Below are 26053 nucleotides of genomic sequence, written 5' to 3'. Positions count from 1 at the left end.
CTGGTTTCAGAAACTAATTGCTCAAAGATTTCTCAGCAAGAACCTTAGAGCTGTCACTGAACAGCAGCTTCCAGCACCAAGCCAGAACTGTGTTTATATCCTCTCACAACAGCAGTCTGACAACAGGGCTTATTTCAGCTACTGAGCCTTTTGTGAATGCAGAGACAAATAGACATATTTCAGGAAAAGCTTCCTCAAAACATTAATGTGAAGGAATCTGCACCTGGTTTTACTGTTGTGAGTGCATAATTTCTTACTTCTCTGCTCTTTCAGTGAACTGTACTCGAGCAGATTCTGCAGCACGTGCACCCAGAGCAGTGTCTCCTGGTCACTGAAGTGCTAGGCTCTGACATGCTTCCTAAACTGATTCTGGGTGCCTGAAAATGTCTAAAAACATTTCCCAAGGTGCACTAGAGGAGGAATCTCTTATCTAGTGGTATCCTCTGATACTCAAAAGTGCAAAAATCCATCACAGACTTAGAGCTATGGGTAATAATAATAAAAGAAGCAACAGCATGTGAGAAAACAGCTAGAAGGGCGTATTATTCAAGCAAGGGAAGTTCACACTGGTTGTTTTATCTCTCTGTGCACAAGACAATGAAGTGTTTCTTACCCCAGTCCAGGTATTCTCTCACACTGTCCTGTCATTCCAGCTATTAAGTTTTTATGCATCATCATCACTCCTTTGGGTCTCCCAGTAGAGCCACTGGTGTACATTACTAAAGCCAAGTCTGTGGGAACAGGTCTGCTTGGCAGAATGCTTGCTACAAAATTCAGGAGAAAAACTTATTTATTATCTACTTTCTAAATTATTTCTGTAATTAATCAATGTGAAAATGTCTGTAATCAGTGTGAAACAGGTCCTTCATGGAAGGCCAGCACAGCAAGCTGTTGCATGGTCAGTGCTGGAGAAAGTAGTCATCTGGTTTTAAGAGGAAGAGAGGGAAGGCCAATTTTGAAAGGAATGATGAGTATTTGAGCATCTACACAATCTGGGTGACACTTTTGTCATTGTGGTTTATAGCTGACTGAAAGGAACCTTCCGAAGACCAAATAAAACTGTCAAAGGCTGCAAAGGGGGAGAATACAGTACTGATGAGAAACAGCAAGTTGGGTAAAAAAAAAAACCAAAAAGCCAACACCTCAAAAAGCTGCAAGTCAGCTTTTCTGTCCATCAGTCTTTCAAAGCCAAGGTTGTACAGGTAAGATTGCTTTTAACTCCCCCCCCCAACCTCAACATTTAAAAAAAATTTACATAAACCCTCCTCAGGTTTACATAAACCCCCTCAGCTGCAGGTTTAGTAGAAAAGCAGTTAGTTTAAAACACTTGACTTCTGATTTTTGTTTGCAATGACAATCACCAGCTTTCATGGCTTTCACAGTGTCTGCAAGGAAGCAGGCTTTTCAGAGACTAAGCCCAAGAAAAAACACCCATTAGGGTCACTGCAGGTCTGTATCAGCACCTCAGGCTGATCAGAGATAAGCAGCTGTAATGAATGTGTGTTTCCCAAAGCTCCTTTGCCAGTTTATCCCCTCCTTTATTCCAGAGACTGACATGGTTAATTACAGACTGCTGATGTAAGAACAGATCATCAGGGTTGGGTTTTCCTTCCTTAAAGCAGATGTTTACAGTCACTCCTAGCAGCCCAATGGAGCAAGGAATGTAACTGTTATTCCTCTAGCCTTAAATGCTTTTTAGCTACAGCTTGGTTAACATAATGGACATTTTCAAGCAAACAACCAAAAAAGCTTTAAGTGCTTTCTCCTCTTTTCTAATAAAAAATAGTGACAGTAAGATAAATAAAAGGCAAGAGTAGCAGAAAATGAAACATTAAACCAGTTTCTATTTCATTTCCTAAAATGAAGATGAAGTATTAAATTATTCTGGTTATGGTTTAGAAGTTAAAAACAAAGTTTTATCCTGACATACATGACACATGAACAAAAGATATTATAAAATAAGTTTTTTGTTTATTTAAAGGGAGCTGGAAGATGAATTGGCAACCTGCCACTACCTCTGTTGGTGACAAAGGCCACCCTTTGCTGGGTGAGGGGTTTTCTGCTAACGTCCCTCTTAAACCCGGTGCTAACACTGCTTGATTAGTCAGTCCTCTGTGAAGTGATTCACTTACAGTTTTCTGGTTTGGCTCCCAGCTCTTCTACTGCCTGCATGCTATGAATCTCCACATTTTCAGGGTATTCTGATTTATTGACAGTCTTCTTGTCCACATAAATGATATGTTTCAGACAGGAGACTTGTGGCAGTGCAGTCTACAGAAGAGAAATGAAATGTTTAGTAGTGTACTGACTGAACTGTAGGGTTGCTTATAGCAGGTGAAGATGGTACCAAATTACCTTAAGTTTGCTCTCAAGGAGTTCCACACTCGTGACCAGATATGATGCTCCACACTCGTTGAGACCATAGGTCACTGCCTCTTCCCCCAGGGTGGCATAGAGAGTGACAACTGTCGCAGGGGTGGGAGAGGACATGAAAGAAGGGTAAAAGTAAAACTAAATGCAAAAGCTCTTGCTTTATCTTACTGGAAAGCATTCAACTGGGAACTTTCTAATTTGGAAATAATATGGCTTTTGATTTTTCCACATCAGAAATTTTATGGCACAAGAGATCTCTGGAACAAGGAGGACAGCTGGGCAAGAAGCATGTGCTTACTAAGAGCATGGTCAATTACTGCAACATGGTTCCTAGACAGATGGTTGATGCCCCAAGACTGTCACTGTTTAGGGGGCCTTTGAACAACACTCTAGGTAACAGGCTGAAACTTTTAGTCAGCCCTGAAGTGGTCAGGCAGTTGGAAGGAACCTAGAATGGTCATCTACATCCTCCCAAAATAATTCTGCTTTTCCTATAGCAGAAATTATCAGAACAAACAGATGCACCAAACCCCAACAATGATGTACAAAGCAATCCCAGAGTAAGCAACTAAGAGCAGGTGTTCTGCCCCTGAGCTCTCTGCAGCCACAGCTCAGGGGGAGAGATAACACTCAGACAATACAGGGCACCAGCTTAAAGCTGGGCACGGCTACAGGCAGCTCTTTGGGCACTGTCAGCTACTTTCCTTGCTCCCATGTTATTAGTGATGGCAGCAAGGCAGAGAATCAGGCTAAGGAATCAGACTGTTTTTCACACTGCCAGATTATTTTTAACCCAGACTGGCTAGAGGAATGCCATTAAGTGCCTCCCAGGCACAATGGAGTTCACCTCTCCCCATTCTCTCTCTACTGAAAAAAACCCTCCTTTAATATAATTTGCTATCTCAAACTGTAACCTCCAAAGACCATTAAAGGAATTTAACAGTGCTGTGAGATAGGGTTCACACAGCACAGGAAAAAGAATAATGTTATACAGCTATTTCTTAGTGCCTTTCAAAATATCGGGATCCAGACCAAATTAGCCATAGTCTCCTACTTCAGTAGCAAGTTCATCTCTTCCACTACTGCCCCTGAACAGCCTCTCTGCACACTCTGCTGTACAAGCTGCTCCTTGCACAGGCAGCTACTACTGCTGCTGGGAGAAAAAGAGACAGCCCAGTGCAAGCAAAAAAATATAGGCTGTGGTTCAGAGTGTGTTGTGTGCAGAATGGGCACTGGAGTGCACAGTAACCACTGCAGTTCACCAAGTTTAACTCCCATTAGGGATTTCTGACAGCTTGAATTACCCCCCCCAAAAAAACAAACAAACAAACAAACACCACCCAACCCAAAAACAAACAAACAAACAAACAAAAACCAAAACAAAAAAACCCACCCATACATAATTGTAATGAATTATGAATTACCATTCATCTCTTCTGATAACCATTTCATCTTTTGGATGTATAATTTAGGATACAGACACAAAATACTATAAAAACATCCCACACTTTGTGGAAGAAATGCTTCTACTGACATCTTAAATGCAACTACTGACATCTTCAGAATATTTAAAACAACCTGAATAGTAAGTGGACTATTCTGTCATTTTAACATCTAGAACATAGTACAATAAAATCATAAAAAAGCAGTTTCATAAGTATGAGCAAGTTAATTTCAGGGACACCCACAATGCATACAATTGACAGAAAACTAAGACCATAAGGAGAGAAAGTTTGTGAAATTCTTACACCTCCAATGACAAGACTGGCAGAGTCAAAATACTTGACAGCCAGATCTGTGCTGAGAAATGGTTCTAAAGTACATTAGAAGTAACCATGTTGAGCACTCACGAGGGAAGTTGTACTTGAAGCAGGTGAGAGCTACAATCATCCACTCAGCTCGAGTCTCACAGAATATGACAGCAGTGCTTTTTGGGGTTAGTCCCAGGGCAGTCAGTCCATTCCCCAGGCGAGTAATTTTCTCGTTTACTTCTTCATAGGATAACCATCTGTAAGTTCCTAGAATTAACTTGAGAGAAAAAAAACCAATGAATTTCTATGACAAGAAGCTTCTGGTATAGCTCTAGTGGCTGATGTGAGCTGGTGCCTAACACCATGAGTACACAGTCTGCCATTCATTAAGAAATTGCTTTCATTTTACTTGAAGTAGAATAAACAGTGCATCTTGTATATTCTGTTATACCTCAGCTACCATAAAATGAATGGTTTATTAGATGATGACTGAAGAAGAGCTCCAAAGGGACATGCATTGTTGAGGCAAGATACAAAGCAGCTCAAACGCAAGTCAGAATTAAGTAAAAAATCGTTAAGTTTTACCTTTTTGAATACTTTTCCATTTGGTTGCATTTCATTTTCTTCACTCAGAATTTCCCTGGTTCCAAGACAGTCCTTCTTCCCAAACTTTGCTAAAGCATGGTCAAAGAGCTTGTCCAGTGTGTCTGCTCCAGGGATGTTTATGTTTGCTAGTGAGTCCATGTGAGTGACAGAGCGGTAGGGGCTCCCTGGCTTGTCCGAGACGGGTTTAGCTTTTAACCGCTTTGCCATAGCCTTTTTCTTCTTGGCATTGGTAAGAAAATACCAGGGAATAAATACCAGCATACTGTACAACCAGATTAACAAGTACACAGGCAGCAAGAGAATGGCACACATTTCTAGCCTAAATTTCATTGTGGGTATTTAAAAGAGAAACTCTCTTATGGAGTTCTGAAGCAGACAAGAGCAAGGCAGCAGTGCAGAGTGGTGCAGGGAGAAGCAACAGTAGGTGAAGCTTAGGTAGTGCTGATTCAGAGCAGCTGCAAAATTTTAGTAACCTTTGAGAGCCAACAGTGGACACCTATGGGCGAAAACCAGTGCCAAGCAGAGAGCAGGAAAAAGAAAGAAAAAATAATTAAATTAGTAATATTACAGTCAGTTAATTAGTTTTACTCCTTCTAAGAACTCACTTCAAAAGCATCACTGCACAACAGAGCAGTGAACTGCTCTGGGGATGAAAGAGGATGAATCTTTTCCATACTTGTTTCTTGCATTCACAAATATTTACTTTTCACAGACTTTTCCCCACTATTTCTGTTTGAATAGTTCAGGGCTGTTGAGATGAAGTCTGTCCTTCACAACATAATATTGTTTTTAAGCTACTTGAGTAATGACACAATTGCGTAATTAAGGGAAAGGTCAACACTTGTTTTCCCACTAAGTATTTGTACTACAGAGAAAAGGTACAGCAGATTGCTTTACTGCTTTTCAAAATGTTCTATCAAGTTCTATTCAGATTAAAATGTCTCTTGATATACTCAAAAATAGTATATAGGCTCAAAAGTCTACATGCTGTAATCTAAAAACTATATAATATTCCAAAACTGCTGTATTAACTTTGTTCCAGCAACTGCATTTTTAATCTTCTACTTTTCAACTTTGAATGTCAGACTCTTGGAAAGGGATAATGCAGATTAGCTTTTCCAATTTCAAAAAATACTTCAATACATGCATTTCAAACTCCAAGTATGGAAAACAGAATAAAATCTGACCAATTTAACTCAATTTAAAATAAAGTACAATTTGGCAAGATTTTGTCTGCATGTCAGAAATCTTTCCTCATTAAGGAGAACTGGGCCTAAATAAGGACTGGTGGTGAGTGGGAGAAAAACAAAACTGTCACAGCAAACCCCAGTCATGGCCAGCCCACTGGCCTAGGACAGTCTGCCCTGGCACGTGAGAGAGGTGTGGTTATCTTCACCTGGCTGCTGTGCTAACACACCACCCACGCTGCCACAGAGGGGAAAACAGAAGGCACAGGTGCACCAAGCAAGGGCAGAACCTCAGACAGGCAGGGGAGCCAGTGACACTGACACCCGCCATCAGAGCCCAGGCTGTCACCGACACCATCTGATGAACAGAATGGATGAGAATAGGGAAATTCTCAGGGCTCCATCAAGAGTTAAAAGAACGTAGGCACACCTCAAAATACCATCTTTATTAATATATTTGCTACCCTCAGGTGATGAGGGAGGCTACAATTAACATTTCAGGTTAAATAAGACAACTGCTACTTATAGCAGACAGAAGTCAGTTAACAGGTTGGTGGGTTATTTAATGAGAATTTCAATATAAGCAGCTGTGTTGTAGCCAATATCAACAGCTTTAAGGTAATTTAAGACTCAGAGATCTGCAGATATTTAAAACAACATGACCACCACATTAATTTAGTAATTACAACTACAGAATAAAATTACTGTTGAATGATAGTATAATAAACTAAGCTAAACTGAACTAAGCTCAGACTTGTATGGATGAAAGTATTCTGCATATTTCTTCTTATAAAAAATGAATGCTATATTCTTTTCAAAACATACATGTTTATTCTGCTCTCGTGAGCCTCACCATCAACCTCAGCAGAAAAGAGATCGGTTTACTTCCCAAAGCTCCAGTTCTCTAAAATGAAGGATTATGGGTTTATAACACAAATCTTGTATGACACTTTCATCCCAGTTAATTCAGTGCTCCAAAACCAGCAGTTGAGTCTGTATTTCAAAGACAAGCCAGCCACGGCTCTAAGACATGCTAAGGAACTGGCAGGACACACCCATGCTTACACATAATGCTACAAGTTAACAGACCCCAGGGGGAACTCTGGCTGCTCCTCACCTTCCAACAATGAACATAGGACCAGGCACACTGACTTGGATAAAAAGCAGAGTTGCTGGAGTACTGCAAAGTATTTAACACAATGAGACAGTACCACAGTTTTTCTTTGGGCTGTGTAGGAGCTTGTTCAGAAGTGGTGCTGCTGTGAAATACTACTGGCTAATAATCAAGAACTGGCTAATTTAGGAAGGGAGGAGAGGAAGGTTCCATTTCTTTCATTTTGGAATTTCAGGTTAATTTGTAATACTTTAAAAAGTGTTTATAAAAACAGAAAACTCAGCTAATTTGTATATAGTTTGAGTAATTAAAAAAAAATCACATTTCTATCCAGACAAAAATCAGTTGTTATTCTTAAAAGACATCAATTGGGAAGACTTAGTGAGTCCCAAAAATACAACTGTGGCTTTTTCCTCTGAACATGCTCATGCAAAACCTCACACACACAGAGGTGTACTTACAGGGGATCTTAGAGTGATGACTGAGATTTCTTCAGTGTTGATTAGACCTATAGTAAAACAGAAAAACATATTAGAATTTGGGATGTTTTTTGCCTTGCAGAAAGGAGGAATCCTTAGAATTTCCACCCTACTGCCCCTAAGAAGCACAGGCTATGAATTCAGACAGAAGTGCAACACAACCCATACAAGGGAGAGCCATTACAATACAGGAAAACATTAAGCTTCCAAACTACACTGGACAGACAAGAGACGAAGCTGCCAAAAAGGAGCTTAGCTTTTATGCGACACCACTTCCTCCCTTTCGTATTTAAACATGTTCTGAATAAAACAGAAGCTTAAGGCAATTTAATTACCAATGAAACCCAGAAAGACAAGGAAGAGACTTTCATATTGCATATGGTCCGTTCTTCTGACTCAAGGCAGGACAAGAAGCCCTTTGTCACTATTGATAGAGGAATATCAGTACAAACACGAACTCAGGACTACCCATAGCAAACACTGCCCAAGAGAACATCAAGTGGATTTGGGGTATTGAGGTAAGAGAAGAGTTTCCAGAACAAAAGCATGTTTATAGAGGCAGTGAGGCCTCATTGGTCCCATGACCAGTGTAATAAAAGATGGCTGTGTGTAACTGCAGAGATAAGGCTCCAAGAGGTCTACTGCAGAAAGCTTTAACTGATGTTTAACCTAGTTATATTTAAAAGGCCTTCCCCATAAGTCTGAGATTTTAATCAGTTTTTACAGACTGAAAATGAGTTAAATGTCCCTTGCAAAATTCTCCTACAAAGATTTTTCTCTTGAAATATAAAGAAGAGGTGCTAGAATGTTTTTAGAGTTACTGGCATTTGCACGTGGTTGTATAAGATTTTGATTCATTGCAGGATCATCCCAAACTTGTGCTAAGTAAGTATTTATCATCTCTTAAATATACTGCATATAACAGACTGACATATTCAACATGCAAAGGTACCTCCATACCAGTTGTATTCAGTTAGAAGCCAAACTTAGCTCCTCAAATTATACCTTATGCCTTCAATCTCCTACTTAATTAGACTTTAAGAGAAAGGATGGGATGCAATGCTCATGTCAATGCATCATCAAGGACACTTCAAGGTAAGACAACTACATATTACTAAAGTATAACAGTAATGTTCTTCATAAATTTCCTCATTCGTTACAAATAAAATTTAGCATTCATGAAAAGTTTCACAATAAGATAAAGCTGATATTTAACACTGGAATATTTAGAATATGTAATATTTTCCATTGGTTTATAAAGCTTATTCTTTCTCTTGACTGTTGAACAGAACTAGCCTCTTCAGATGCTTGTCTAGCTGTTTTGGAAACAGCAGAGCTTCCAGTTCTTGATGCAGGAAATGCATGTTCTCAGAAAGAGCAGCGTGCGTCAGGCATGACTACAAGAAAAAATGAAACCAAACAAAAATAGATGTTGTTTCTATCTATGAGAACCAAGATAGCTGGTTTTCAGCATTTCCTAAGGATTTTCCTCTGGTGAATCAGCTTCTATCAATTTTGAAGTGGTCTGGAGATCATTTAACATTTGCAGTGACATGTTACAGTGTACATGCTGGAAACCTCACTCATGAGGTAATGTTTCACTTACGGCTTTTATATATGGGTGTTTACAAAAATTCTACAGGCCAAGTTTACTCCTGCCTGACACTCTACTTTATGGGCTGCCAGAGATGGAAGAGATGTTATCTAAGTATAATCTGACTTTTATATCCTTAAATAAAAGTTTCAGAGAGATAACATACAACATTCTACTCCTGTCCTGTAGCCAGGGTCATAGAACAGAGTTCTGTTCCAGAACATGTGCTTTAATTTCAGAGAGACATCCCTCTCTTCCCATTTTAACTCAAATCTAAGAAACAACTGGCAACTATATTTTTTAATATAGGCAAAAACCCCTTTTAAATAGTCACAAAAGCTTATGGGACTAAATAAGAGCAAAAGTGTGTATGGGGGACAGAGAGAAGGTTTATGCCTCTGGAAGTGACTATTTTCAGAGGAGGAAATGCCTTAATCTTCTCTGCATTTGACTCGCCAAACTGAACAGAATCAACTTACTCAGCATTTACACACACTACTAGAATTTTTAAGTGTAATTCAAAATCAAATGAAGTACCTGTAGCTAGAAATTTTATCCTATGCAGTTTAACTTTAATAAGGCAGCAAATTAAATCATCACTAGGAAAGGCTTTAATTAGCCCAAGCCCAAAGCACTCTAAAGGCTTAATAGTCAAAGTATATCAACAACACTGCTTACAATCCTTCCTCTGGTGTTAAAAAGCTTGCCAGGGATCCAATTTACTATGGAATAGCATATTTGTAAGAAAACAACTTCATTTTCTGTCTGCTTCAAAGATAGTGTTAGGAAAGTAATCTAGTAAGGAAGATGACATTAGAGAGGAAAAGGGTTGTGTTCTAGTTTGTGAAGAAAACTGGAATCTCCAAAGCAGATTGTTTTTAGTTTAAAAGCAACACTAGAGGAAGTCTGGTTCCTTTGCACCAGAACTCTTGGAGCTCTTGCCAGCTTCAAATGGAGACACAATTCTGACTTTAGTGTAAGTGCTCAGGGCTGGCTCCTGCCCAGAAATTCTGAAATCTTCCAAAACAATCCAGTATGAGGTAAGTAACAACCATTTCTGCAATTTCTCTAGCATCCAGGCAGATGTAAACATCTTGGAAACCACAGTGAGCATTCAGGATTTTTAACTGGAAAAGTGGTTTTATGCAGTAAAAAAAAAAAAAAAAAAAAAAAAAAATTGAGTTGACCTAAGTATTTGAGTGTTCAGTTAGTCCAGTTAGTCAGTTTTTGGAAAGGAACTTTGGAAAGGAACTTAGCTGGTACTTAGTCGTCCTGAATTTGTTCGGTACAGGACAGAACAAGGCTGGGATTTCAAAAACAGATGACATAAAAAGAGATTACTCCAAGGGTAAGAAATACCACATAGCAAGGAAGATGCAGCACAATAAACAAATGAGTACATACTGTCAGGCTCTCTGCAAATTTTGATTTTTCCAGATTTATACCTAACACAGACAAGAATGAAAGGACATTTCCACAGCTGAGAAGACTGTGATGAAATAGCAGTAAGAGTTAGAAGGATCTGGTGGCTAATTACAGCTTAGAAAGATTGAAGGAAAGGAAACTGAAGGAAATGATTCAGTTTCTACATCATGTCGGTGCTTTTATAAAAACAAACTCCAGCAATATTAATGCAAGTTACTCACAGGAAAAAAAGTTCATGAGGTCTCATTTTTCTTTCTTTCTCACAGGCAGACTTCTACATGTTTTCCTCTTGCACATTTTGGTACATCACAAAGGGCAGTGAAAATCCAGAGAAAGTCTAACCAAACCTAACCAATTTTGAGGAGTACTTCTGTGCTCTGGCAATGCAATAGAAGCTCAAAGTTGAGCTTCTATTACTCAACTGTTCAAAGCTGAGAGTTGGAGAGCTCTCACTATGCCTGTACAGTGTAAATACTGGTACCTATGTCCCAACAAACAAGGAGAGGGGAAATCAGTTTTAGTGGATCCTGATACAAGTTTAAATATATACATTCTACTTGAAATAGCAAAATCACAAGTCACCTTAGGAAACTGTTTCTCTTACTACTGCTTAAAAAATACTGCTGCTTAATACAATATTTTACTCAGCTAATAACAAGGGTAATATTTATTTTTGGTTTCAAGAAAAACATTACTGTTGTCTTTTATGTTCATTGCTTCTGCTTACTACCTCAGAACATATATGCGCTTAAAGTCAATCAGAAAACAAAATCCATTTATAAATGTCAAGAGTCTATTTCTGCAACAAGTACTGTAGTGCAAGCCAGCCCAGCTATACTGACCCAGTAGTTCTCAATTACCTAAGAGCCGGGTGTGAAACGCTCTCCTAATTTGTAACACGAGTGCAAGCAAACATTTGGTGAAAGGGTAAGAGCTGTTTGCATGCCCCAAAGGCAGAAAACAGTAAAGGCCACGGCAAGATTTCACAACTGAAAACTGTCCATTGAGACTGCACTGAATTGGGAAAGTACTTCCTCTGACCCACCTGCTCCTTCGTCTCCAGCTCTACCAGAAGCTGCCCTGGGAGTACCTGAGGCTCTCACTGCAGCACCGCCTCTCCCGCAGGCCGTACCCAGCCTGCTCACAGCCTGGGCTGCACAGGCTGGCCAGTCACAGAACCACAACATCACAGAATGCTAAGGGGCTGGAATGGACCTCAAAGCTCATTTTGTTCTATCCCCCTGCCCTGGGCAGGGACACCTTCCACCAGAACAGGCTGCTCAGGGCCCCATCCAGCCTGGCCTTGAATAACTCCAAGGATGGGGCATCCACAGCCTGCTCCAGTGCCTCACCACCTCACTATAAAGAATTTATTCCTATTACCGAACCTAAATTTTCCCTCTTTCAGTTTGCACCCCTTCCCCCTTATCCTGTCACTACAGTTCCTCACAACAAGGCCCTCTCTGGCTTCCCTGAAGGCCCCTTCAGGTACCAGAAGGGGCTGTGAGGTCTCCACACAATCTTCTCTTCTCCCAGCTGAACAGCCCCAGCTCTCTTGGCCTGTCTCCATAAGGGAGGTGCTCCAGTCCTCTTAGCAACTCCATGGCCTCCTCTGGACTTGCTCCAACAGCTGCATATCTTCTTATGCTGGACACCCCAGAACTGTGTGCCATAGTCCAGGCTGGGTCTCACAAGGGCAGGGCAGAAAATCGCCAGGTCAATCTGAGTTACACACAGCACTGTGAATGCACTCACTGGGACTGATGACAAACACAGCCGTTTCAGTACCTTTTTTTGTGGTAAGGGAAGTGAGAGACATCTTTCTGTTTCACTGGCGTTTTAGTTAATGACTAGGCTAAAATCTGGTAGCTTGGACAGTGGGTATTCCAGAAGAAGATGGAAAAGGAGAAAATGTGTGACAGAAAAATACTGTTATTACCAGCATCTATGAAATATACTTGGACTAAAGGGGAAAAAATACAAAGAAAATACATATTCTATAGTAATAACGAAGTATTTCAGTCTGATCCCTCAACATATACCCCTGTCTCATCAGGCATTATGACAAATGTTACTCTGCTGTTCCAACAGCAGAGATAAATGTACTCTTTCCACCCAACTTTTTTAAACAAGGACACAAAGAGACAAGCAGTACAAGCAAGGACAAATTTCAGAGGACATGTGGCCACAGAAGACTTCAGCAAAAGCTCTGTAAACAGCCAAAGAAGAACTGATAATCTTCCCTCCCACACACAGTAAATATACAATGGACAGACTGGCTAGGTCTGTGTTTAGCTACACGAGCATTTTGCAGTGGAAAGGTTGTGACTTGCATGACTCTGATGATCCAACTAGTGACGTTTAAGTTATCATTGTATTTTACTTTCCAATTCTTTCTCAGTAACAAACTACTTCACAAAAAGAGAGTGTAGATCAAATCAATTTGAGACTTACAGATGTAAAGCCCTATTTGCTGTTATCTTCCCCTGCATTTTCAGGGCACAATGAAAGTAAATAACTGATGTACAGTTGGTGCCTGCATAACTTAGGTCAGAGTTACAAGGTGCTTATATAGCTTGAGTTATAAGATATCAATATAACCTGATATATTTATATAACCTGTTATCCATATAAGCTAAATCATTACTTTTTTTATATCTGTATAACCTGAATCATAACTTTTATATCTATATAACCTGACATAATGTATACCTATATAACCTGAAAAAATTATCTATACAATGTAATGGCTAATTAGTATACACTATACTATAACTAGTATATGGTTAACTAGTTGCTTAATGCTGAATAGACAAAAAAGAAGAAAAAACTCACCAGGTGGGTAGCTTTAGAGATAGGTAAGTATAGTACTAATGAGAAATTGGCAAATATAAAGCCAATTAGCCACCAAATAAAGAATTTAGACCAGTTAAGACCGAACAGACCAAGGAACATCATAACTATGCATGCTTCTAAGACAAAGTTGAAAAGTTCAGATGTGAAGAAGACTTTGGAAGCCTTCATCAAAGACCCCCCACAAGCCCCAAATAGGGGAGGCGCAAGCACAGTGCAAAAGAACTGTCTAATAACCATGAGCTCACACGATGTAAATTAGTTCTGGTGAGTATGTGATGGTGATGTAGTGACACTGAGCAACATTTACTGTATAAATGCACCGCAGCACTTGACAAAGGTGGGGGAGCTAGGAGGAGAAATCTCCCTGACTCCAGTGCTGCAATAAACAAATACCTGCTCTATAGACACTGCTATGGGGTTTTATTTCCAGCCCATCTTTTGGGCATCACATTGTTTTACAGTTTTCAAAGCCAGATGTAATATTCCTGTTTCTGGCTTATTACTGGATACTGCAGGTAAAAGTTACATTGATACTTTCTAACTTTTCTATCTTATTTTGCTTCCAATTGCTAGGTGCTTCCCTGGGCCTAGTGAAGTTCTTCTTGATCTATTTTCAGATATTGTCAGCACTACAAACATAAGCATTGACAAATGTTTTGTTTAATAATTCTTAAACTCACAGGTCAAGGGTGCTCATCTCCCCCTCTTATGCTTCTGATGATCATTTCAATGACAGCCTTTGACAATGTAAGGAAATTAGGATGCCAGGTGCATTTTGTTTTGCAAATAAAGATGAAGAAAATAATCTCCCTAGGTGTTTTTCAGAATTTGATTCACAGAAAATGTACTTATGTTTGTCCCAGTTCTAAATATAACTCTCTATTCCTTCTGGGAGCCTCACTGGCTCTTCAGCTTTCATTTTGGCAAGAAATGCTGCCATCGATTTTATATTTACCCTCCTCGCTTTTCAGAAACTCCATCCTCTCTCACCATTCACATTAGGGTGTTTTCTTCTCAGACACAGCTCATAATTTAGGTAGTGAAATTAATTACATACTTAAAAAAGGAAGAGGGAAGAGTAAATGTTCCTCCTTGTGTACTGCACCAGTAGTCTTTTGTCTACCAAAAAGTGGACTGTAGGCTGGGAGAGGTTTTTCTCATGTTTGTATGAGTTTTCCAAAATTCTGTAAGGACAGTCAACAAGAAGAGCACTAGAACTGGAAAATACACCTTCCTTTTTCCCTAAGGAGCTCACATTCAAATGCAAATTCCTCCTTTTTTTTTTTTTTTGACTAAGCCAAAAAAAAACCAAAACAAAAAAACATATTAGGCTTTCTTATTTGCATTTTGAAGAAATTCTCTCATTGCAGACATTCTGATATACAGAGGACTGGGTGTGCACTTAAAAAAAATACAAGTTTAAGAAAGCTGCCCCCACCCATGGTCATTTGAGATGGTAGCCCCTGAGATTTCAAGCATGAGTCATCTCTATTTTTCATTTGCATTGTGTAATAGAAATGCTTTGAGGGTCAATAAACAGTAGGAGCTTTGGGAGCAAGCACAGTTTAATCTTTTAAACAGATTCACAGTATCTTCCAGTGAAAAAGTGATGATGTTTTTTGTATGTTTAATGAATTGAATTTTATTGTAGTCATAAAGCAAAACTTTAGCAGTCTACTGCTTGGTTCATGTTGAACCTACCTCATTACCTTCTAGCTAAACATACCTAGATTCATTTCTAAGTATTCATCATCTCTGGATGCTCTCATGGAATTCTCAAGTTGTAACTTATCTAAGACAGGACTACATACTGCAACTTTTTGCTGAACTGACTTTAAACTTTTTGTGAGTGAACTTGCTTTCTGTTACTTTCATGTACTTTATGGTAGGCCAAGATACCTTTAGGGTACATTTCTGTTAATAATATTATTTGGCATTTTCTGCCGAGGAAGGCAATTTTACTGCCTAACTGTTTCATAATAGTTCTTTGATTTTTATCTGCACTTCAAAGAGGAAGTGAGGTGACCAAACAAATCCCATTGCATTTTCCCATACAAGGCAAAGCGCACATTCAAGTCTTTAGCTTTAACAGCTCTAAACAATGTTTTGTTCAAAAGTACTCTGAACATAATCATTAGTACTAAGAACACAGCAAAAACTAGCACAATACTTCAAGATGTCTTAAAAAAATATGCAGGGAAAAAATCCTCTGAAACAGTTTTAAACTTCAAAGTTTTGAACTTTACCAGCCCCAATAAATGTGCATTGCACTTCTTATTTACCAACAAGAAAGTGTTTAAGGGGTACAGTTGGAAAGGCAGAAGCATTTGATGTTCTTACTCCAAAATATCCAAGTACCATTTGCAAAGCAGCAGAGGGGTAGAGGATCACACGCTCCAGGCCTAAGCTGGAGCTGGCTCTGGCCAAGGAGCTGTGTAACCACATTACCATGGTCATACCCCTGTACATGTCCTACCCCGCAGCAAAACACACTAGCACAGGACAGCTGCGTGCTAGCACAGCCACAGAGCTTCCTGAAAGACATTTGTTCAGCTCCTGACAGTCCAAAAGACAAAAAAGTGTGTGTGACTATTTGCAGCAAAGCACATAGCTTTGATTGCATGACTTTTGTTGTTTATTTAGCTAACTGGATAATTTTGAATTTGAATAAAGCAGCAGTCACACTAGCAACTGCAGAAGAAAAAAACTGTGCAGCACTAGACTAAACAGACAGTAAAGTGGTCTCAGGCAAATTCTGAAGGAAGTTTCAAGAGGAAACTGATACTGTTGACCATTCTTTCAACTTATTTTTAGGAACTTTTTGTTCTGAAAAAGGGACTGAAAAGCATGACACAGTGTATCACAACAATAATTCATGGTTAGTAATAAAAAACAATTAGTAATTTTGTTTATTAACAAATGCAATGATACTCCAAAAGCTAACATTGGCAGAAAAGGTTTCTAATTCAACTTAAAAATGCACAATCCCCATCTCAAGTCTATCAGATTGATCCTTACAGGGATGGGAAGACAAAGTTCCCTGTTGAAGTTTTGAGTAAGGGTTATTTAAATGCCACTCCAGTTATTGTCAATCCTGCTGCTCACTAGCAGACACAAAAAACAAGTCACTTTACCCTGAACACAACTGCAATTCAAATGTTTCTGGGTAAGCAGGTTGATAAACTCAAAAAAAAAAAAAATCTAGAAAGGAAAACAAAATAGTGAAAATTCTAGGCCCTCTTAAATTACAAACATATCTGAATAGACCACTCAACCCAAACCTTTCCTGGTAATTAGAGCTCTGTCAGGTGTTGCTTGTCAATGCCATTTGTACAACTGGAAAACACTACCTGCTCCTTCAAAATGTGGAACAGGGTGTAGGTCAGGGCATAACACTAGAAACTCATTACATTATCATTTTCAATTTTCACCTCAGTTTTATGTTCTGAGCACCTTTGGGAGTTTGAACGATGTAACATGCTGCCAAAAGCATGCCAGACAAAGTTTTCATGTGTACTCACGATGGTTAAATCTGGCACAGACTGCTTTTAACAGCCTCAACAGTAAAGCTTCAGCAAGCCAATAATCAAAGCTTACCTTTCTGAAAGATAAATCTACTTAATGCTATGCAAGTTACAAATGCAAATCTCATTTCAGCTAACTAGGAAAATTAAAAGCTAAGAGGTAATATGTAACAAATTTCTCAAACTATTTGTTCTGTCTGAGGAACACCAATGAATCAACTTAGAGAAACAGACAACAGAAACCTTTGTCACCATTGCTTTTCAGGGAATAACACATCCTCCCTTTACCTTTTCATCCAACATCTGGACACAGACCATGACCCAGAAAGGTGTGGTAATATGATCAGGACAGAGCCTTACACAGAACAGTCATTAATAAGTGTAGGTGATCATCATTCATCACCTTTGAGCATGCAAATGACCTGAACTTGAGGGCTAGAATGAGGGGTTTTTCCTTTATTTATGTCAGACAAACTGCCAGGTGTTTATCAACTCTCCTCCTACTCGAGTTCATGGAGCCATACAACATTCTACACAGATACTGTTATTGAAAGACATGCAAGAAAAACAGGCCTGAAAGAGCAGCCAGATGGAGAACTGGCAATCCCAGAATGGCAAAATGTAGCACGCTCATACAAGGAGGATGCTCTGCATAGTTTTCTAAGGCATAACCTTGCTCTGAGCCCTACTCCAGTCCCCACAGTCTCACCCTGCTTTTCACTTAAGCCTAGCAAGCTTAGTTTCACTTTCTAGTTGTTCCTCTTGCCTGTGGCAATACATTTCATAAGGAAAGCACTTTTGACTAAGTTGCTCACACAGAGGAGCTCATAGAAATGCAGAAGTATTTGCATGCTTATAAAATAAACAGATAATCCATATTCATTATGAAAATTAAACGCACCTATCAAACAAAGGTACAAAACCAAGGCTATCAAGTTCAGTATTAACTTACCCTGTGTAAATACATAGTATGAATCAGCAGTACATACAACTGCCTCCATGGAAAGTAGTGTGCAGAATGACAAACAAACGAGCTACCGTGAGCAGATAGAAACTACTCCATCCTTCCCACTTCTATATCTGGTGCAAAAAGACCACAGACACCACAAACCAAGATCTCTTCCTTCTTTTTAATTTTTTTTATAATTTTGTATTACAAAATGTCAACTCTTAGTTGACATTACCACTAACTGCTTATTTTTCTACATAACATTCAAAGGTATAGAAAATACTGTTGTAAAACTACATTTTACCTATACAGTATTGCAATTCTTTTAGTATGTGTATTTTCATTGTGTAAGAAAACCAAAAGAAAAAAAGCCATACCAGGAACAGAAGAGGTTAGAGAGGTTAGTACTTAAAACAGTTTTTAGGATACAACACAGCATCAGCAAATTACTTTGCTGAATTGACAAAAACATGACCTCAGTGTAAGGGAGACTCCAAATGAGAAGTGAACAGCACAACAAGGGGGCTGGTCCCCTGAGTCTTCCAGTTGAGGCTCATGGCAGGTAACTGAATGCAGTTCTGGACTGAGGTGGTCCCACCTGGGCTGCACTGGCTGTTCCCCTGGGCTGCAGAGTTTGCAGGCACCTGGTCACACAACCTGTAGTTGCATGGGCTGTCTGACTCCACTCATGATTCAGTCCCAAAAAGCACCACTGCCAGAGAGGAAGTGATCACCTTGGTTTAGTTCTGCTGAAACACAGTTCTGTGCTTTGCAAGAACTTGAAATAAGCCTGAAAACAGAGCTACTGTTGAACGAAGTAGCCTCTACCTATTTGTTGCTGCCCCAGTCTGTCCCCTCCTTTTGCCAGCAGCCAGAGTAAGACTGCTGGCTGCAGCCTTTGCAAGCTTACTGCATCCATGGAGGTGTATTACAGGGGAAAAAAGGTAACCAGAAGCTCTACCATGATATATAATCCACTTTTATCTTTACTGAAAGCCACAAAACCCCAACCCCCCATACCTAGCCATTTAAAAAAGTTTACTGCAGATTAATTTTATACACTTCAAAATACTTTAACAGGCATAGTTTTTTTATTTGTGGAAGGTCAGGAGTTAGTAATTTTCCTAATCTGAAGTGACTGTGTGGTAGCTGGCTGCCAAACTGTCAGCTTAAGTTACGAGACCAATGCCCTCATTCATAAATTTTTGGGATTTTGCTGTGAGCCATTCAGCATGCTGCGATACACTGTGTCCAGCTCTTCAGACTGAACTGGCATATTTGAAATAGTGACATTTCACAGGCTGCTCAACTCCTCTAGCTACCAAGACAAATGAGAGAATGACTCACTGTGTATTCTACTTATCAGGTACTTGAGGTAAACTGAATTTAATATTATCTTTTCCAGAACTATTGCATGTATGACTGCTGGGGAGAAAACAACAAAGTACCCAATGGATCACTTAGACAAGGTGAAGTGTTTCAGTAAATCCAACCAGTTATGTCAATTTGCCTTTTTTTTTTTTTCAGACAGACACTTGCACCCTCTTACCAGCAAGGACAACACAGACTCCTTGTGTTCTTACCAGCTTTCTTCAGCCCTACCCACTCAACAGGACACTGGTGTCAGTGCACATTTAAATATGCAAAGACTCATTCTGCTGTGCTAGCTGTCATAAACATGTGCAATAAAATGGTGAACTACAACACAGGGTGAAATTAGAGCAAACACTTTGTAGTACCTGCCTAATTTGACAGTAGTGAGTGCTCTTTGTATTTCACTGTATGTGAGGAACTGACAGGAATCATTATTTACAATCTACTGTTTTTCTAAATACATCCTTCTTAGGGTACTTTTTGGTTCAGGTTGTTCTCCTAGTGCACAGAAACAGACCTAATAAATAAGTTACTGTTTTGTAAATTATAATATCTCCAATCAAGACTTGTGCCAGCTAAGCAATCGCTATATGAACACAAAAATGTATTTGTTTTGAAAAAGTTCTTATTTTAGCAAACACCCTGGTATAGGAGGCTTGCTATGGAGCTGAGTAAGCTCAGTGTAGAATGGGCAACTCACCTGCTCAGTCTCCAAAAGTACAGCACACCTTCAGCTTTGTCTTTAAAAGACTAACAGGAGATTCACCTTTTTTCAGGATAATCAGTACATTTTATCCTGAACCACAAAGGATAGCTCTTATGTTATAGCAGAGCACCTCCTATAAAAAATTCAAGCACGGGAATCAACTGGTGTGCACAGTGGGTGCTGAAGAACACAGAGATGATGGAATGAAGGACACCGGGCTCCTCCAGAGCATACAGCAGGCTCGTGGTGAGAGCTGCCTGCACTGGGCAGAGACTCACACGGTTTGCAGCTGGGGGCCTTTAGGTGCCACAGCAGGACATGAACAACTTGAAAAGCAATCACAGGAAAAGCTATCAGATAGAAACACTGCCGTGCTGATATGTCTGTAAAAGCATCTGTGAAACTGAGGGATGGTAAAAACTCACCTGCCCTAGTAGACTGTTAAAGCAAACTTAACACCCGTGTTAAGGCTGTTCTTACCATGGTATGCAACAAAGATTTTCTGGCAGCTTTGAAAGAGGTGCCTTAGGACACACAGGTGGTCTGAAGGAATCAGTTATTTGCTTTATATTTCTTTTCCAAGAATCTGAACTGGGAAATACCAAATAAATATGCTTATGAACTACCAACACAGAAGAGAATTTTCTCTTTGTGGTATTATACGTTCAATATTAAAACTTTTTCAGTTCCTCTCTATGCCAATTTTTTTTTTTTTTTTCTGTGAGCAGGACTTCTGCAAATAAGGTCCTTAAAAAAGCTTAAGGATCACTTACCAAGAAGAGCAGTTACACAGCTATTTTAGGGCTTACTCTGACAATGAGCTGAGTAGGTGAATACAAGGGATGTATAAATTACAGCAGTGCCAAGGTGAGCAGAGACATGGCTGAAAACACAACTATTTGGGGATGGGAGGAAATGCTTCAGGAAATAAGCAGCAGCATGTGGATGCTTGACTTTGAGTCGGGATGTTTAATGGCCAAAACTTTCAGCACAGAAATTAAAGTGTTCAAGCTCTGGGTCCCCAATAACCCCACCCCCAGTGATGTCAAACCACACGTGAGTGTGTAGTGGGCACTGCTGACAGCACCAGAGCCCAGTCTTGCACACACAGCACACTCAAAGACTGCCATGCAGCAGTCAGTAAGAACCTTAGTAAAGGCACTATTGCCACTCCAGTTATTTCTCTAAAGTTACACAAACACCCAAACAAGCAGCTGTATAAACTGGATATTGAACTGCTGAAACTGAGCCACTGCATGTACAGAGGAAAACCTCAGTGAAGGTGTGGTGCAGGACGCACCTCTTGTAGTTTATAATGTGCCAAAAACCATCCTTTCATGTTACTTGAATCTACTTCTCAGTCTCCTAGAGTATGTCACACTTACTAAGCACAACTTAAATTAAAACGTTATGCAGTTGGGTGAAGCACATTGCCAAGTGGAACAAAGATCAGCAATTGCACTAATATTACCTTCCTTTTAAATAGGTTGTACTGTCTTGTAAAATAGCTTTAAAAAAAACAAACAAAAACCAGGTCTGCTGTACAAATCTAAAAGGACTTTTGCCAAACATAACCATTAGCTTAATGTCAAAACTTTTACAAGTTGGCCAAGTTAATACTACAACAAAGGAAGGGGTTAGGGTAAATGTGTCATTAATATATATTTTTAAAATAAAGCACTCGTTTATTATAAGTTTAATTTTTTAAAAAAATTATCTTAAAACAAGCATTTCTGTAACTGTCTGGGTATTGCTCACTTACAATCTTATTTTTTGTAGTAAGGGGAGTTAGAACAGAACACCACCTCAGTGTTATTAAAATGGTAATTTAAACATCTCTTAATTAGTGCAAGCTGTAAGAGAACAAGTACTGGGATGTAATGTGCTATTTTAAGTCTGTCCTTGCAATGTCAACTTGTTTCTAATTTCAGTCTTTCAAGCACACCTAGATTATTTTTAAATTGATACACATATTAATATTCTAACTGCCATTATACACCTATGCTATAAAACATCAGGGTTTGGAAATAAGGGCACTTTCCCTGTACACTAACAAAAGTGACAAGCAAAAATCGTGCCATGAGCTGGCAGCATCATTACAGCTTCAAGTAAAACAGATATGTATACAGGTCTTCTGCTCTGAGTTTTGACTTTGAAAGCTGTCATTGCCAGACCAATGAGTTTATAATAAGAACTTTAAAAGAAATAGAAACCTGTTAACCTAAAAGGAAAGTTACAAGTATGCTTTAAAAAAAAAAAGCTCTACTGATGAAGCACATCAATATACATTGAAGGAAATCCTAGTACATTAGTTTTGTCCTCACGGAACAACAGGGGTATTCAAGTATAACAGATTTAAGAGTCTCGGATTTAAAGCGATAACTAAGGATCCACCTTGGATCACTTTAAATCCGAGACTCTTAATTCTGTGATAATTGGTAGATCACTTTATCTCTACCGTGGAGATAAAGATATCTCACCTTGAAGCCTGATGAACTCCCAGACATACAACAGCCCTTAATGTAGTATTAACTGTACTAGAAAACCCATGCAAAAATATATTTTTTAAAAAATAATTTCTCAATATCTAGGATTCCTTAAAACCACTTTACTGAGGTGAAAAGTACTCTTTGATTTCAGGGGCAAGTCCAAGTGCTTAGTTCTATCTGAAGTAAAAGAAAAAGGAAAACAATTCCTCACATCCTTCACATTACACAGCTGTTACTCCAAAATGTAAAGCAAATAAACTGCACACTGGCTTTCTGAAGCAGCAGCATTTGCTCCAACCTCACATCCATCCTAAGCAACTCAGGCACTCAAACTTTAAAATTCATCCATTATACAAACTGACAATCTGGCAACACGCTGGCTGAAGGAAAACACTTCCCACTCCTCCCAGTCCCATGCCCACAGTCATCTTTGCTTGCTTGTCCTGGTCCTCCATTTCCCAACACTGCCTGTGCTATTTATTCCCTTACTAAAAATTTGTTCAATGTGCCTTTGAGTTTTCTGCTATATTTGGGATCATCCTAAATAACTCTCCAGACAATTGTACCATCAGGCCTCACACCCACACACTCCTTGTAACGAAGCTCTGCAGGCTCAAGACCTCATCCAACCTGGCTTTGGACATTGCCGAGGTTGGGGCATCCGCAGCCCTCCTGGGCAACCTGTGCCAGTGTCTCACCATCCTCACAGTAAAAGAGAACTTGATGCCAGCCCCACGTCAGTCCTGACCCAGAAGCTACTTTGGGCTGTGGCAGCACAGGTCAGCAGCAGCACGGTAACCTGCAGAGGAGACAGGCTCCATATCTAGGGCAACAATAAGAGCATGAGGAATTTCCACCCCCACCACTCATTCCTAACCTCTGTCTCACACACTTGGTCAGGTAAATAATGTTATGAACACCTGGCACACAATCTAAGCTGTATCTTGATTATGAGTACACTTCATATGCAGCACTAGGTGGGAACTGATAGCCATGATAAGAAATGGAGCAGGCAAAGCAGAGCTGCTGTTGTTTATTTACCTTCTGCCCAACCATTTTTGTTGATCCCAATGCAGATCACACTAGGTACTTTCTGCAGAGAAGGAAACCGAAACCACAGCTCCTAGGCAATGCTGGCCAGTGGCCAAATCTTTTTCCAAACAGTGTCTTCTAGCTCATGTCCATATAAAACAAGCAAAACCAACTCACAGCTCCAGCTGTCCAGGACTAAGGCAAGGTCCTCCCCATGCACCACTCAGACCACAGAGCAGTCTGAGATAGGGCCTTGGTGCTGTCAGGCTCCACGGACACCACAGATGTAGGAGAAACCCGTCACACCACCTGAGTGTGTGCCTTACCTTCAGTGCAGCACAGGTTACCCTGAGAGTGGCCATAGCAGGAATAACCAGTGCTGCACTCAGCGTTTGTTTGCACGTGCCTACCTACAGAGTTCAACATTTTGAAAAAAACAGACAGCTTCTAGGAGTGTCAGCAGATTATAGGCAATCCTAATTTCCCTCCCTCACACTTAACCAAAAAAACAATAATAGTCCCTATCCACTGTAAAGATCGCTCTACCAGCAGAGGAGAAACTTTCTTAAGCCCTCCCTTCCACCCAGCTAGTCTATTCCAAATGGAAATGTGAAGGGCAGTAACCCCAGTTACAGGGAGGAGAGGAGAAGACTTTGGAACAAAGATGAACACCAAAGCAGTCACTCTGCAGCTGCCCCAAAAGGCAGTAAAATTAAACAGTGTGGACAGATTTTGAGATAGGCCTTCTACAAAAAAGGTTGAAGACGTTGCACCATCTAAGTAACAATCTAATCTATGAACAAACAGAAAGAAACCATAAATTCTGTTTCTCAGGAAATTGCTTTCCTCCTTCCATTCAACTTCCTTCTCTCCTGAGAAAACAAATGTCCTGCAGCACAGTGACCACATGCTTATTTGAGTATACTACGAAATTTCCCTTAATGATTAACTCCAACTCTTTTTTTTAGTTTAAGCAATGCCTTACTCAGAAGGGTTTTCTTATAAAAAAGCACCCATTCATTTTCTTATTAACTACCTAACTCTATTTATCATTAACTTCAATATATTTTGCATGTTTACTTGGCTGAGGCTACTGTTTGGCATTTAATTTGAGTACTCACTTCATTTACAACAGTGTAATGGGCTGCCCCTATTTTACTAGATATATATCACAACATCACCCGGCACATATCTGTATGCAAAGCCTTGCCTCGGTAGTTTGTTCGGAAGTGGTTTCTCTATTTTTATAAAAGGGCTGCAGCATCACCCTTACATTAGGAGAAGGTGTCATCTGCTGAACTCTGCTAATTTATTATGCTGAAAGTTTATAGCTGCTGCTGTTGGATTATTCAATAAGCAGCCATCAGGCAGCACCGTCACTGGCAGTGCATGTTCCAGAGGGCATTAAAGGTAACACATGAGCTAACTGTGCATGAGATGCAAACACCTGAATAATGAACACCTCCTGAAACCCCCCACCACAGCAGGGTCTGGGGGGAAATTATCTGTTTCAAATTTATACAATTCTGTAATTTAAGACAACAATGAAGGAGGAACTGGTAAATACAAAGAACTGAGAGCTATGTTAAATATGCATTAAATATTTACCAAAATAACTTTTATGAGGAAATATTTAAGGCTTCTGTAGAATTGTATTAAATACAAACTTTGTATGCATGCACAAAGAGCAGAAGAAATAAAAATGAAACCTGTCATCCTGTCAGAGACTGCAGAACTTTGCTACCTGTCTTTTAATTGGGTGAGAAGACTGGAGGCATGAAAATCTTAAACATATCTTAGGGAAAAAGAAAATCCATGTCCTTAGTCACTGCAGTTAGTCTGAGATGATAAATTCCAAAGATTCAAAAAGCAGAACTTATAGAAAAAAACATCATATGTTTCTAAAGTCTACCTGCAGCTTTATTTGCTCTTTTTTGCACGTGAAATTGGCAAGGCTACAACTGCAAGTTTATCTATAATAGTAAATGACAACACACATCATATTCTTATTTTTCTGCAACAATCTAAGATGCAAAGGGGATCAACACAGGATGCAAGCAAGGGCCAACATTATCCTTAACGTGACAATCATCTTTTACCATCATCAGGGATTTCAACTGTCCATTTACTTTCTATAAAACGTTCCCTGACACCAAAGCTCTCTGTAATCTCTATCTATATTTATGGAACATCCTCACTGAAATGTTTTGTACTATCACTCCTTTTTTTCTTAACATAAATGTTTCAGATTTCATTTTTTCCCCAAATACTATATGCTATAAAGGTATATGCTACTATTATTTCATTAAGGGACTGGGCAAACAGCAGCACTGGATCAGGAGAGGTCTGTGCAGCCAGGGCAGGGGAACCAGGTACTGCACATACAATTGCTTTTCAAATAAGTTTCAAAAACCCACAGAGGGGATGTTCTAGAACACCAAAAAGGAAAATCTATCACAGAGGAACACGACAACAAAAATATTCAGCCAGATTCTTGCTTTCCTCTTGCAGGTGCTTTTGTGACGTGGAGCAGAGAAGCATGCGCTGAGCAGTGAATCACCTCTCCTCATCGGCATCAGCCCATCTCCCGAGCC

At 39.6% G+C, this 26053-nt stretch overlaps 1 protein-coding gene across 6 annotated transcripts in view; it reads right to left on the bottom strand.

The window, feature by feature from the left end:
- ACSL4 (acyl-CoA synthetase long chain family member 4) overlaps nt 1–26053 on the bottom strand; it is a 43977-nt gene that overhangs the window by 10038 nt on the left and 7886 nt on the right. For 2 of the 6 annotated variants that reach the window (XM_053990670.1, XM_053990671.1), the window contains exons 2-7: nt 7493–7539; nt 4710–4949; nt 4224–4401; nt 2356–2465; nt 2133–2271; nt 614–764 (exon numbers count right to left, since the gene is read on the bottom strand). In XM_053990670.1, the coding sequence (XP_053846645.1) occupies nt 614–764; nt 2133–2271; nt 2356–2465; nt 4224–4401; nt 4710–4937 (806 nt within the window). In that variant the 5' untranslated portion in view covers nt 4938–4949; nt 7493–7539. Of the gene's footprint in view, nt 1–613; nt 765–2132; nt 2272–2355; nt 2466–4223; nt 4402–4709; nt 5227–7492; nt 7540–20418; nt 20530–26053 lie in introns of those variants that run through there. The other 4 variants (XM_053990668.1, XM_053990674.1, XM_053990673.1 and 1 more) reach the window with 4 other exon arrangements.

Source organism: Vidua macroura, chromosome 14 (assembly GCF_024509145.1).
Source record: "Vidua macroura isolate BioBank_ID:100142 chromosome 14, ASM2450914v1, whole genome shotgun sequence".
Lineage (NCBI taxonomy): Eukaryota > Metazoa > Chordata > Aves > Passeriformes > Viduidae > Vidua > Vidua macroura.
Note: the sequence above shows the minus strand (reverse complement) of the source record. Positions and strands in the feature narration are given on the sequence as shown.